This window comes from Coturnix japonica, chromosome 3 (genome assembly GCF_001577835.2).
Source record: "Coturnix japonica isolate 7356 chromosome 3, Coturnix japonica 2.1, whole genome shotgun sequence".
In the NCBI taxonomy this organism is placed as follows: domain Eukaryota; kingdom Metazoa; phylum Chordata; class Aves; order Galliformes; family Phasianidae; genus Coturnix; species Coturnix japonica.
This window is the reverse complement of record NC_029518.1, coordinates 36,253,440-36,268,980: the sequence shown is the minus strand read 5'-3', so window position 1 is coordinate 36,268,980 and position 15,541 is coordinate 36,253,440. Positions and strand designations below refer to the sequence as shown.

Here is a 15,541-nt window from a genome sequence, read left to right as displayed (position 1 = left end):
CTGTCTGGATTTCCAGTTGGTATTATTTTTTATTGCTTTTTTAATTATTTTTTTTAATTATTATTTTTTCTTATTTACACTTGGTCCTTTAAAAAAAATTTTTTTTTGACAAAGCAGAAAAAAATTTCCTCCTGAGAATTGCTCAAAATCAAATGGTCAGTTTTCCAGGGCCATATGTGTGTTTTGTGTGTTAGTGCTGGATTTGACGTGGAGACTTTCAGCATCTCATTAGCTTATTGACTTTTAATTACAGAAAATAGATTAAATATCTTGATGATTTTAATGGAAAACATACTGGGCTATTTTCCCTTCTTCAAACACAAAATTTCTCCCCTTACAAAGGGAGGGTTCTGACACCAAATTCTCCTAATGCTGGAAGTTACTGACAAGGAGCAAGTTGCTTGTGGGTGATGAATGCTGTTTGTGGACATGCACTTGAACTGGCCAAAAGCCCTGGAGAGAAAGATGTGAAGGCAGATTGCATCAGCAAGAGTTCCTAGCTCAGGTTCCTCCCATGGGGCTATCCCAGAACAGCCTTCTTGGTTTTAGCTCTGGGGATCACTCTGCTAGTAATGGAAGTTGTGCTGACATAAATCTATCCATGCTACTCTGTGAAGTTATCTAGGGCAAATACTAACAGCTGTGCCTACAGCCAGATGTGTACAGCCCATATTACAGATGATGAATGAAGCCACCATGTTAATGGTTGTTTCCAACCTGCTGGGTATGCGCAGTGTCAGCTGGACTGCCAGGAGCAGCCAATCTGCTCTGATGTTTGAGGGTGGTAAAACATATTAATAGAATTAACACAAAACTGCAAGTGCAAGGGAAGCTGCTGAAGAGGGAATTCCTGAGAAAGGAACAAGTGTGTTCAGTCCCACAGCCAAATGAATAATGAGCTGTGTGAGCTGGCACTGTATGGTACTGTTTTAGCACGTGTCTGCTGATTTACGGGGTTTTTGTTGATGTTGTTTTTAATGATTTTAGCTATAAAACCTTGTACCAGTTTTTGGGAAGTTCTGTTGAGTTCTGATAATGCTGGCTGGTAGATTATAAGATCTCACCATGGAAATGAAGTATATAATTATGAGTTTCAGCTCTGCCTGCAGTGGGCTTTTTAGCCTCTCATTCACTTGCTGCAGCTTGAAGGCTCTAAAAGATGGTAAACAAATACTTTCAATTAAACGTGTGGAATTTTTTTTCACTGTGGTGTAAATCCCCAACAAGCTGAACTTCATGGAAGGTTGCCACAACCTTTCACACGTGCTTATTTTCAGCCCAGTGCTGCTGATGGAACAGTCAGTGGGTAGGGCACAAGACCTGGCTGCTTGGAACCCTGAAGATGCCCATGAAGATTTACCTGTTTTTATGTGGTGTCTGATCCCACATGGTAACCTGCTGAATTACAGCCAAAATCCTTTACTCTTGGCTTGTCCCACTGGTATTATTCTGGGCCGTCTGGGGCTACCCTCCCAGCTGGCACACAGCACCATCACAAGGAGCAGGTGACCATCTTGTGCTGGATAGGAACAAGGGAACTACACTAGGTTGATGTGCCAGACTTAGCTCTCAAGGTTCCTGCTATCCTGCAGATATCCTGCAGAGATTGTCACTGGGGGTTTGTTTGCTATTTTTTAATAAACTGAATGAAATACATGCAGCATAATGTGCTGCATTACAGACTTGAATGCTTTGCTGCCCAGTTCCTGCAGGAGGACAGTATCTGGTATAAACTGCAAAAGAGAATTGTTATATGCACTCACTTTAAGCTTCCTTGACAGGCTTGTCATGAGGCTGTCAGACTGGCGGTGGTTTGAAGATGATCTGATGCACATTTCTTACAGACCATTAAGAACAGAGTTAATACAAAAACTGACTTTTCCAGTAGGCTGGATAAGCTCCAGTGCTTCCAAAGCTTAGGTGAGGGAGCATAGAGTGAAACCAGTCTTGAAAAAAATTATTTTGGGAAATAATAAGACATTGTTTTTAGTTATATAGATATCTATTTTCCCCCCGGTTCTTTTTGTTGCTCTGTATTCTTTGAGAAAGCTGGAAAAATTGTTTAGACTGTCTGCTATATTTTATCCATTGACATTTGTTATGAAAGCATCACGTTTTATTTTTTTTGACAAATGTTTATTTTCTGACAGAAATCTTCTATCAGCATTTTTTGACTTTTTCTAAATAAGACTTCAAAATCTTGTTGTGTACTTTTGGAAAGGGAGCTTCCCAGGCATACAAAACAGTCTTTTCTTGCTTGGATTTAGGATGACGGAATTAATTGGGTTTTCAAACCTTGTTCTTTGAAAGCAGCGCCGTATGTCAGAAGAGAAAATACTTCACAGTTGCCAGAAACTAAGAGAATCAGGTTACATTTCCTTCTTAGATATATACCTGTATATAATGCACCTTAATGTTCATACTTGGGTCTGTCAAGGCAATGAGATATTTTATGATGAACCTCAGTGACAGGGACAGTCACTCAACAACTTCCATGGGCAGCCTGTTCCAGGGCCTCTCCACGCTTTCTGAGGGGAAGTTGTTCCTAATATCCAAACTGAACCTCCCCTGGTGCAACTTGAGGCCATTCCCTCTAGTCCTATTGCTAGTTATGCAGGAGAAAAGGCCACCCTCACCTTGCATCAACCTCTTTTTCTTTTCTTGTTGAGAGCCATAAGATCTCCCCTGAGCCTTCCTCATCTCCAGACTGAACAATCTCAGTTCCCTCGACTGATCCCTGTAAGACTTGCTCTCCTGATCCTTCACAGCTTCATTGCCCTTCTCTGGACACTCTCCATGGCCTCATGGTCTTTCTTATAGTGAGGGGCCTGAAACTGAGCGCAGTACTTGAGGTACAGCCTCACCAGAGCCAAGTACAAGGGAATAATCATGTTCCTGCTCCTGCTGGCAGCACTATTTCTGATACAAGCTAGGAGTGCACAAGCAGTGCACTGTTGAGGCAGGGCTCCAGTCTCCAATCCAGTTGCGCCTCCAGGTTGTATCACAAATGGCATTCCCTGCTCAGCATCTCCATTTACTTAGAGTCTGTTCTGATGATTTAAATAGTGATTTCCCTGCTGGTTGGCTTTGGCAGTGAAGTTAGTTTTGTGTGCAAAACAGAAAATGGAACCAATCTGGTCAAAATTGGATTGCATGACAGCAATGACTTGCAAGGTGACTGCTGCTGATTGCACATGCCAGTTCTCCCTGGTAGTCAAGGTGAGAAGGAAGGAGGAAAGTGCGTTTACATGTTGGATTGTAACATGGGTAGATTGTGTAATTGCCGTTGAAGTGTTCTTGCCCATAGCAGGGGTTTGGAACTGGATGATGTTAAGGGATAATGTTAATGTTTCCACCCCAAACCATTCTATGGTTCTAAGTCAGTGTAGAAGTGCTTAAAAAGTTCAAATGCAATATTTAGGTTTCTTACAAAGTTTGCTCTGTATATGGGATATATTTGTGAACTTAGATAGAGTATCATATTTAAATAATGTATCTTAAAGTAGTCATTAGCTATGCAAAACCCAATTCATGTTAAAAATTCAGTTTTCTCCTTACAGAAACTCAGTGTCACTCTTGCTTTAATACATATCAGTAAATTATGAATCGAATGTTCTCACTTTGCCAATAAAGGCTTTTTTAAAAGACAATAAAATTATGCCGTGGCTTTCAGAATTATTTTTAGTCAACAATTAGGTTGATGATTGAGTCAGAAAGTGATTCAGCTTGTTTCTAGAGCTGTGTGGGTTCTGCGAGGCAAACAGGTTACCAGTCTTGTACATTCATTTCTAAGAGAGCAGACAGGAGATGTGTGCAGGTGGAGCAGATCTGCTGGGTAAGAAATAAAGCATCCTATCCAGTTTACCTGGCAATTTGCCATAATCACTTTTCAAGGTAAACTTGTGCAACTTCTGAAGATTTAATAATGTACAGAGTTACTTTTTTTTGTACTTCTGTCTGTGCTTGACTTCCTAAAATTGGGGTCCAGCACAGACATGTTGTCTGTATGCACCTGCCTCAAGATCAGCGTATTTTACATCATAAGACCTACTGATTTATGAATGCATTTTGGTTGCTGTAGGCAAGATTTGAAATGTTACCATCCAATCCCACCTTCTGCTTCTTAAAACTTAAAAGCTACCTTCATGTACTACCTGGGAGGATTGCATGGGCACTGGAAGTGAATTCGGACAGCTACTCAAGGCCTTGTATATAACTGGGAATCCACAGTGTGTTGTTATCAGAAAGCTTTATCTCCTATAGGATATGAAAACTTGATTAAGTTGTGGGGAGGGAGGAAGTGATGTACTATAAGTCATTCATGCACAATCATTTGTAGAGCATTTTATGTCAACTATAACAGTCTAGTGTGTGCTAGCAGAATATAAATCTCCTGATCAAAAGAAAATAACTCTATTATATAATATACTTTACTATTGCAGTAGCAGTTTAGGTTAAACAAGTATATTTATCCTATCCCCACAGTTTCCAGTTGATAATGAAAACTTTTTATCATTTAAGCTGAAATTTTCTGCTGTGTCTTTATTATGCCATGATTTGTGGGGAGTTCTTTTAGTCTTGTTCTTTCAGCTGAAGTATTTAATTTAGTTTCCCAATCTTGCAAATAAAAATTGGAAAGAAATCTTTAAATATGTTTATTTCCCCATTGTAGTTGGGGAGAAAGAACCCACTTTGTTATGTTTTTGTTTTTTTTCTCTTATCTCTTTTCTTTTTCTTTTTTTTTTTTCTTCATTCCCTTCAACCTGAAGGTTTTGGTGTCATTTCTGCTCTGCTTCTAGTAGGCTGAGATCATCAGCTTGTAGCCAAACATTTAGACATTAACTAGCTTTTGAGAGCAAGTTCAGCCACAGAGTTTGTGCGGTTCCTATGCAGTACCGAACCATGCAATATTTCTGTAATCCATAACTGTTGCTGTAACTAAGAATGTAAACTGAGATACAGGTGTACAGAAGAGTGCGACCTAACCAACACATTAGTGTATCTCCGAAGCTCTAGAGGACAGAATGGCAAATATTTTGCTCTGGATTCAGCTGATGCTGAGACCCAAGGAGCCATGCAGTACAAGGAAGACTCTTTTGTATTAAGTAGAATCTGTGTGCTCTCTGCTTTTGATCAGAAAGAGCGCTGTTCAGGCTGTCTTAAGCTTATCAGTTAAACTAAGGCACAGTATTTACTGAATCCAGCTATTAATGTCATGGTCATAAACACCATATATCTTTTGCACAGGGATGTAGAGCTGCTCTTTGCGTTGCCCTGTGCTTAGGTTTGCCCGTGCTGCCCCTCTCAGATGCATTGATTTTATGTCTGGCAGTTGCTCAGCTTTCTTAAGAGAACAGGAAACATCCCTATCCCTATAGCCATTACCTGGTGACTCAAGCACTGCCATTGTGGGGCATGAAAAACACTACTTTTAAAATTGAGCTTAATTAACTTATGGAAAGGATTACAGGAGAGAGGGCTGTAAGGATTGGTGTCTGCATCCCTGGTGTTGCAAGCTTGATGGTCCTAATTCGGCTTAATGTAATCTAGTGTCTGGCTGGATAACCTCGTTACGTTGTTACAGGGCTGCCAACCCTTACTGCCTCCTTCCCACCCCCACTACTTAAGGAATAAAATAAATTCTTGAAACTTGCAGCAAAAGTGCAAGATCATTTAAGAGCTGGAGTAATTACCGCATGGGACTGCACAGCTTATTGCATTATGTGAGGAAGGTGCCCCAGGATGCGTACTGTAATGCTTAGTAGTATTCCATGTGTCATGGAATGGTGAAACCAGCCACCTAGAGAAAGGCAATGAATATAGGGGTGAAGATTCCTGAAAGCTGTCAGTGGACGTTCTTCTAAAGGAATTAGCTGTCATGCCATCAGTTTGGCCTTGTTCTCCAAGTGTCCTGTCTGAATAGCCATTGCTTTACCTATCATGGTTGTATTTACACAAATTCATTTTCTTATGGTGTCCAAACCAGCATATTGACCTGAAGTAGTCATGACTGAGCTCTGTGGATTTCCATTACAACTGAGGGTAGGGAGTTAATTCACATCACTCTATGGTAATTCTTATCAAGCACTCAGGTTAGTCCTGCTTTAAACTGCTGATGTTGGCTGAACATGCCTTGTGAGCTTGCCTTCCCTTTCTGCTTTTCTTCTAGGTCCAACACGAAAAATGCCCTTGACTGCCAGTGCCATGGACTTTTTTCAACTCTTTGTCCCTGACAATGTACTAAAGAACATGGTGGTACAAACCAACATGTATGCCAAGAAGTACCAGGAGAGATTTGGTAGTGACGATACCTGGATTGACGTCACCTTGACAGAAATGAAGGCTTTCCTAGGCTATATGATATCGACCAGCATCCACCACTGTGAGTCTGTTCTCAGCATATGGAGCAGCGGCTTCTATAGCAACAAGAGCATTGCACTTATCATGACACAATCAAGGTTTGAGAAGATCCTGAAGTACTTCCACATTGTGGCCTTCCGCTCAAGCCAGACAACGCATGGACTCTACAAAATCCAGCCTTTCCTGGACTCTCTGCAGAATGGCTTTGACTCTGCTTTTAGACCTTCACAAGCCCAGGTAAGAGTTAATCTCTTTGTGAGGAACATAACCTACGTTCTCTGGGTTGTGTTGCTGTGTCTGAAAATGCAAAGTTTGGCTGCCTGTGGAAAGAACTAGGAATTCATGCTCTTAGGGACTGCTAGGAGTGACCAGCCCTGACCTCTCTGGTAAGTGCTTGCCATATGGTCCAGGCCCTCTTGGGAAGTAGCAGCAGTACAGCTATCTCCCCTCAAGTGGGCAAAGAGAAAACAAGCAGAGGATTGGTGTCTTTGCTTACTGCTGCTGTCAGCTGCCCTCAACGATGCTGCCTGTGCCTTGTGCTGGTCCTGTATTTTGATTATAGGTGATGCTCCCGAGGAAGAATTTATTGCTGTGTATGTTTCCAACCAAAGTGTCAGTGAACTGGAAATATTTCTAGACTACCAGAAATAAAGTAAACAGGTCTATAATGAATATTCATTTCTAGATATTAGCATGAGCACAGCAGAAAGCCATTTTGGAAGGAGACTGCTCTGGAGACTGGGCAAACAATGTAAGGAGCTGAAGATAGAAACTTATGGAGCTAGAAGTTGTCTGACTGCAGCATATAGTTGAAAAATGAAGAATAGTTGAATATAGTTGAATGAGAATGAAGAATATATAGACATAGATACATCATAGCAATGGAACTATGTCTAAAAATATGATTAGGAGTAACCAGGGAGTAATCAAATGTTTTTTTTTTCTATTTTACAGAAAATAAAAACCATATCTCTATAATCCAAGATAACTCAACTGCCTGAAAAGCAATAAATGTAGAGAAGGGAAGCAGAAGTGGTTTTGCTAAGCCATGCTAGCAAGGTGCATTTCCATTAAGACAAAACAAGCAGTTAGAGACATGGTATTGTTGGGATGAAACTCTCATTAAGATATGAAATCTAATCCTTATGGGCACTAACTACAATGGGCATAAGATAAAGGATTCAGAAATGTGATCACAGTGTCTAATTGCAAATGCTTATAATGGTGCTGTGGGACATGGTGAGAGTGCAAATCCATTAAGGGATAAAATTTGATTTGCATGTATATCCTTTCTCCCTTCCCCTCTCCCAGACAAGGTTTGAGAACTGAATTGATGAGTCTCGTTTGCAGTGATAAAACCTCTAAATTTCCACAAGCAAAATATGTGCTTGTATTAGGCTTGGTAAGGAGACGCTACTTTAAGAAGAAAGGAAGAAAGAATTCTCTTCCCTCCCTTCCACTTCTGTGCCCCCTTTTCAGTGTTTACGTCAGTGATTTCTATACAGCGTGTGTCGGTGTTATTGAGTGGAACAAAAAGCACTAAAATACCACTTCAAAAATAACTCAGAGAAAGAAAAAGGTTTTGAATTTGTTGTTAAAAATAGTCTGGTGTAGCTTCAGTAGCCTACTGGGGGATGTTCCAGGCCTCCTTCCAGAAGGAGCCTTGTTCCGGATGCCCTCTGTGGTGTTGTAAGGAGGAACTGCGCACACCCTGTCTCAAGAGATGTGGACCCCATCTGCTCAGAACTGCAGTAGAGGCCCTGGAAATTAGATCCTGAGCGCAGATTAGCAGACAGCAATAACCATCAATCCCAGAATGACAGACTCACTGAGGTTAGAAATAATTCAGCTTCACAAAAACAAAGGGAAAATGCAAGGGGAAGGGCCATGCAGATGGGCTTTTGGACGTGCTGCCTCTGAAAGTGTTTTGGCAAGAGGTGCCCGGATTTCTGTAGTCAGTAATACATGGATTCTCAAATTCAAAATGCATCTATAGCTTTAAGGGACACCTGTGTTTTAAACATGAGACTTTTGGTATCCAGATGGTTTGTGCCAGGGCTCTAGGCCCTGTTCTCAGGCTTTAGGCTAGTGTCATCAAGCAGAGGAATGGCTTGGGCTCCATGCTGCTGAATGCACTGAGGCTGTTTGTGCTTCTGGGGAGTGTTTTTACTGACTTTCTTCTGCTAGCAGTGTGAGTTGGGAAGATGCCATGCTTAACACACTCCTGCAGACATCATTGGCAGTCTTGGTGTCAGGCAGGCAGTGTGGCATCCGCCATCATTGTTATTTCTTCTATAGCTTTGATCTTCTCGTTTTGGAGGGATAGAAATGGCACTTGAAATGGAGTTTTTATCTCAGAAAATATTTTGTTGTTTGGTTTTTTTCTAACAGACAACCCTCCAAAAAATGTGCATGCAAAAATGACACTGAGCTTTTTATGAAAGGAAACTGAGAGGAGAGAAATATCTATGCCAATATACCAAAACAAAGAAAAACATCTAGTGAGTTATAATTATTTTGCTAAATATACTGAGCAAACAGAAGGAAATAATTACTTTCTAGCCTATGAATGCACTGAAAGTCCAGAACATTTTAATTGTATATCAGCAATGCAAGCTTCAGTTTTGGAAATTAAAGAAACAGTGTTCTGACCTAGATTGTAGAAGAATGATGGGAATAATCTGTGCATCCTATCCCTCCCTGATAATTCATGTATAAATCACTGCTGCCTGTACCTGAACAACAAGAGGTGAAGTTAGGGGTTCAATTCCTGGAACTGGTTTCATCTCCTTGCTGATTTGCAGCTAGGCTACAAAGTGAAAACCTGAGAACAGAGAAGATGCCCAGAGCGAGCTTGGATAGTATACTGCAACAAATTCAAGGGTACTCACCTACCAAGGGTATAGGCTGAATTCCAGAAAGCAGAGGAGCTTGGAAAAATAACATTGCTGCTGAAATATCCTTCTGTGCCTGCTGAGTATTTATATGCCTGTCAGTGGGATGTGGCTAGACAAGATTGCTGTCTCCTGACCGGCATGGGAGAGGTCAGGAGCACAACTCTGTGCACTCTCCTTCTCCCTCTCCTTGGCATCTTGGAACCAGACGCTTCTGCATCCACCCAGTGAAACCAGCTGGGAGCAGTTAAGCACATTTGTGCCACTGACTAAAATCCTTACTCCAGGCAGGAATGAGCTCCCTGGCAAAAACAGATGCAACTCTAACCTCATGCTCCAGAGGCAGTGCCACTCTGATTTGGCTGGTTACTCAGGGGTTTGTTGATTTTCATTCTTGGTGGTAGGTCCCTTCCAACCTTGTGATTTCTATGATAGAATTCTATGATTCTATTTAGTTAAAAGCCATTCCCACTTGTCTTATCACTATCAGACCATGTGAAAAGTCAGTTCCCCTCCTTGCAAACTCCCCTCCGGTACTGAAAGGATGCAATGATGTGTCCATGTCTCAGTGTACCCATTTAGAAAAGATCCTTTGTGCATAATGATCCTGGTTGCAGACCAGGACTGCTCTGTTTTAGGGGTTCTGTGTGCATAACGCAGTGATCCTAAATGTTCAGATGATGTCAGCCAATACATGGAGCAAGACAAAAACAGTCGAAGTAGCAATTAGAATATTAGATAGCAAGGTAAACTTCTGATATAGATCTTGGCCAGTTGATTCTCCTTTGAAGCCAGAATTTAGGGAGAGTTTGATAGCAGAAATTGATGAAGCTTTGTAGCTATTTTTAAATGACCTCCTGGCAATGGAGTGCTTTAAGAAGTGATTTTTATTTGTTTATATTGAGAAAGTCGAATGAAGACTGTGCAAACAGGCAGAACATTTTGAGAAGATCTTGAAATCGTGGCTCCATTGGAGGTGGCAGTTAACATGTAAACAGAGGCAAAGAAGATCAGTGAAATATGGAAAGGTTGAACAGGACTTGGAAAGTGAGTGATGTTTTCTGTAATACCAAAGAAAGAGAGCCATTAGAGAGAAATACAGAGAAGAGAGACTGCCTAGTGTGACGGCCTTGCAGAATGGCTTCCCAGCAGGAATCATTAGAGCAGGATTGCCTTATGTTGAGGCCAAACTGTTGCTCTGGCCTTGTATGAAGTGGGTGAGTTGAAAAAACTATGCATTGCAGAACTTCTACTAAGAAAGCATGGGAAAAAATGGAGGCATTGCCTAACTCAGAGCATCATGCAAGGGGCTGGAGGTGAAGACTGGCATTCACATGCACAGGCCAGTGAGATCTACTGCAGGAGAAGGGAGATGGCTGCTAAGACCAAAAAAAGAAGGTAGCAAGGATCTTAAGGGGAAGGAGGTGATCTCAAATGTAGCATAACAAAACTAGAACTGACAGATATTCAAGCAGAGATGTCAGATGCTAGCAGAGGATTTACTTTAGACGGGAGGAACTCTAGAGCAAAGAAGCAGGAATGCAAGGTATTGATGCAGAAACAATAGCTGAATCTGAATATACAGGTGCAGTTCCCCAGGGGACTCTGTTCACAGCTGGATGGTACGAACCAAAAGTCAGAGTCAAGGCAAGCTGAGGCAGTTCCTCCAGGGGACAGACTGAAGAGACAGCCTGTGGTAGGGGACAGCTATGGAGATAAGGGAAGATGACCTATAAAGGACATATCCAAGGCTGTAAGAGTCCAATAAGTCTGACAACAGTAGAGTTAGTGGCTCTTTGACTACAGGCTGTTTGGGCCGTGGTAAGCAGCCCTACGGAGTGGAAGGAACTTATGGAGAGGAAAATGAAGAGTGAAATCTTAGCAAGTAGACCTGGCAATGATGAAGATGGCTATAAACAAAATAAAAAAAAAAACAATGGATAGCTGAAAAGGGAGTGAAACAGCCAGATGAGAAGCTCCTTAACAAAATAGGATTTGAGAGAAGAAAATGGGAGACATTTCTGTGAAGAAATCCACAAGATATCTTGCATCAGTAGAAGCCAGAGTAGGAAGAAGATAGAGCTTGGAGAGTGAGTCAAAGATGATGAAAAGGCTGCCAGGAACGTGTGTGGGAGTCAATTAAGCCTGAAAGTAGATTTTATCTAGGAAGATGAGAAACAGGGAAGAGTATGTCATGGGGGCAGCAAGCCTGCTTTTGGAAAAGCGGGCATTGCAGAGACAGCAAGAATGTGGAAAAGGAATGGGGAAATATTACTTTGTGTGAAGATCTGGCAAAGCATGGTTTGAGTTGGAGGAGGGAAGATAAACTAACAGGGTTGACCAAGGGCAACAGAAATAACTTTGTCTCAAAAGGGAAGTATTCCAGTGCCAGAAGCAATGAGCTGACCCCTTTGAAAGAGAGGTGGGGATCAGGATGTAAATAGAATGCAGTAGAGTGCTATGAGGAGAACTGATGCTGTCATGCAGGGGGGAAGCCTGTCTCGTGTCAGAGGAAGCAAAATGTCTTCAAATGACCCTTAAAGGAGCCTGTTCTTTCTGCTGCTTGCCATCCCACAGAATCAGATATAACAGCAGTCAAACCACACACCTGGCAGGTAAGAGGGGCTTTCCAGAAGCTGACAGATTTCTACCAATGTATCCAACCCCATCCCAATGCATGCAGTCCTCCTCTCTGCTCAGAAGAGACAGAGAGCCAAACAAAAGGAATAAGGACATGGATAACATTTGCAAAACACTGTCTGAATTCCTTGAGGTGAAAGTATGAAACATCCCAGGTGGCATTCAGGAAGGAAGAGCGATAGTTCTTGTGGATCTTGAGAGAGGAATGGGATTTTGCTCCAGTGAGGTAATGGGGAAGCTGAAGCTTTCAGGACAAATATCTTTGTCTGTAACACTCCTTGCTTGCATCTGCATTTTGGTGTACAATTTGAACATTTCACAAGAGTGATTTCAGATGGTCCTGTGAATGTTTTATGAGCCGTTAAGAAGTGGAGTGTGTATAAATGAAAGTGTGCCACTGCTGCGCAGAGAGGGCTCGGATGCCTATTTTGGGCTGCCAGAGTAATGTTCAACAAGCATCTTGCATTCAAAAGGGCAGCAGCTGCTCATCAGTGGTGCTTAACTGCTTATGTACCACTTCTGCACAGATTTAATTCCCAGATTTAATGCAGCATTCTGCTCGTTTTCACCACCAGATGAACACAAGTGTTCATGAAAGAAACACGTGCACATATGGAAAGGGCCCATCTAAGGGTAACAGCCTCTGCCTTGTGGATGTTTGTATCCAGGTCCTATCTCTGTGTGGTGATGTTTACTGGGAAAAATGAAAAATGGGCTCCTTTGGGCATAACACAAAGATGAGCAGTACGTATCTGACTTATTTTACATCAGTCTTTGAGATAATATGAATTATGTTCTTCTGGGATGCTTTCCCCTATAGTACTAGGTAGGGAGCCTCCAGTGCTATGATTCAGATACAGTTGTCTGCTTTCCTCAGCTGAGACCTTTCAGCAGCTTCAGAATATGTCTTGGAAGTGCCTTGATAGGCAGTTCATATACTGCATAGTCAGGAATGTATATGTAGCTACCCTTGAGCTGCAAGGAAGTAACAGTACTTTTCTATAGGTGGGCTCCATAGCATAAAACTTAATCACTGTGGTACAGAATTAATGGCAAGAAATGCAGTAAAACAGCTGTAAGTGAGAGGATGTGGAATGCAAAAATGGCTTCACTTTCACCACTTTTCATTGCTACCTCCAGTCTATCCTGTCTTTTTCTTTTCCTCTCTGTAGTTTTTTACGTATCCATCACTGTCAAATTTTTCAGCTCCTGAGGCAAGAGAGCCTTCCCTGAAGCTGCTGCCATCAGGAAAAATATTTTCTATCTCTTCACCACATCCACAAGAGGCAGCAAATACCTTTTTCTCCCTTTACTTTTGTCACTCTTTGCTGTGTGCTTTCTATTTGCTGTAAGCAAGGAGAGTACCTTACAACAAATTGCAGGAGGTGTTTGGTTGGAACAAGTTCTGCCAAACAAGATTAAGCTGATGATGAAGCTTGGAGAAGTATGACACTGACAGTTCCCCAACAAACGTTGACACTGTTTTCTGTTTCCTTTTTTTTTAACCTTCTTTTCTGTCTAATTGCAGGTTCTACATGAGCCTCTGATTGATGAGGATCCTGTTTTCATTGCCACGTGCACAGAGAGGGAGCTGCGTAAGAGGAAAAAGAGGAAATTCAGCCTCTGGGTTCGGCAGTGCTCATCCACTGGTTTCATTTGTCAGGTGGGTTTCACTTCTGCAAATCTTTTGATTTGGTTCCTAGCTAGCCCTCAAATGCACTGCAAGACCAGTGGTGACAGATGCTTCTATCCATAGCCATGCCATGGGCTACAGTCAGAGTATAGCAGAGCTTCTTGTTCTCAGATACTTGATCCCATGGAGGCTGACGACAAGTTCCTGATGCTCTGATTGCTTGATGATTTAACTGAGGGTTCCTGTCTGTAACGCGATCTGACTGGCTGCCAGCCCTAAGCTAATTAAATTGAAAAGGAACTAAAGGCTCTGTCTGTTTGTACATCCTAAGTTTTATGAAAGGTCTAGGTACTGTGACTCTTGTCCTTTTTAATGGGACCAGCTTCCTCTTCACATTAATACTGTCTGTGATAGCCAGCCATGCCTGAAAGACTAAGTCAGGATGATATAAAGATGTCTATTTTTTCCTTGATAAACTTATTAAAAGGGTTTCCTTTTACATCTCTTTTTATACCTCTACTTCTCAACCAAAGAAATTAAATCACATGTGACCTCAAGATGAAATATGAGCTTCAGTGGAAGATGCGGTAAGGGATTTGTATTCAGCACTGCAAAGCACTGGGGACAGCTTCTCAAATTCTTAGATTCCTCAGTTGCTGGTGTGTTTTTAAGCACTCATCAAAATCTGCCCGCTTATTTTGATACCTAGAGGTGAGGGGGCAGGTAGTTTCTGATATTTCTTTTTCCCAAGTGCTTCTGGTGTCCTGCATGCTCCAGGGCGGCTATGCTGAGGTGCTAATAGAGCTTACACACAGACTGCTCAGATTTGAATGCATGTCAGTGCTGTAGAGCCTGTGAATCACTACAACTGTTTGAGTAGCAGTGTAGGAGAGGAGAAATCTATCTGGGAACAGATGTTTGAGCTTCCAGCAGCGTTCTTCACTTCAGGAGGAAAATGTGGATAATACATCTTCTGTCCAGGTTTTAAAACAATTATTTTGTCCAACACAAAATAGGTTAATGCTGTGAAGCATCCTTGGAAATTTCCACTCTCAAGTCTTTCAGAAAGTCATTTGCTCTACAGAGGTAATGTCCTTAATCTCCAAAGTGAACTCCACCTGTCCCAGACACAGCTTATCACCATGGAGTGTAATGGTGAATGCAGTGTTGAACAGTGAGCACAAAATTTGCTGATCTCTCTTGCCGTGTTTTCCACAGCCAATCACTACCGAACAAATAAGTCTTCAGATACGCCAGAGATATCAGATGCTGAGCTGTAATTACGTTGCATCTCCCTTCCTGTCCTTTGAGAGAGTAAATTAATAAAATGCCATTGAAACAGAATAGATGCTCAGCATCACCCTAATCCTCTTGCTCCATTAATGAAATAGATACTTACGCTTCACTTGCATCCAAATGACGTCCAGGATTTTCTTAACAGCCTCCTATTTTCATTCCATGATTTGGCTCCGATTATCACAGTGATAAAATGATTGGGTGAGAGAGACCTTAGAGAAGTATGAAAAAGAATACTCAGGAACATGAACATTCCTTCTAAAAGGGAAATATCTGGTCTGAGGAGGAGGAAGGTCTTCAACTGGTATACACTTAAAATACTGTGTTCAGTTACATATCTCTATTACAAAAGGTCATAAGGCATCTAAAGTGCTTGTTTGGTGGTTGGATTTTTTGCTTTGTTAAAAAGAGCTTTTTATTTGTTGAAAATATTGAGAGAATTGATCTAATCAAGAAGATAATCCAGTCAGTGTTTAAGGACTGACTGGTTTGTCACTTTTCTGCAGTCAAAGAATTTGAAGCCACTTGGAAATATGTAGACATCTTTTAATGCTCTGGATGAATTTCTCCCCTCATCCTTTCTTCAGAGTGACATCAGGAGTCATGTTATTTGGGATAAAATATAACACCAAATACTTTATATATTAGGTTAACTCAATTTCAGAAGTCTGAAAAATGCATAGCTATGAATTGGTGAGGCAGCCCTGGCAGAAGAGGG

The 15,541-nt window shown here is 41.5% G+C and overlaps 1 protein-coding gene across 1 annotated transcript in view; it reads left to right on the top strand.

The window, feature by feature from the left end:
• PGBD5 (piggyBac transposable element derived 5) overlaps positions 1-15,541 on the top strand; it is a 56,309-nt gene that overhangs the window by 17,907 nt on the left and 22,861 nt on the right. The window contains exons 2-3 of the mRNA XM_015857913.2: positions 6,170-6,597; positions 13,423-13,557. Of these exons, the coding sequence (XP_015713399.1) occupies positions 6,170-6,597; positions 13,423-13,557 (563 nt within the window). The remainder of the gene's footprint in view (positions 1-6,169; positions 6,598-13,422; positions 13,558-15,541) is intronic.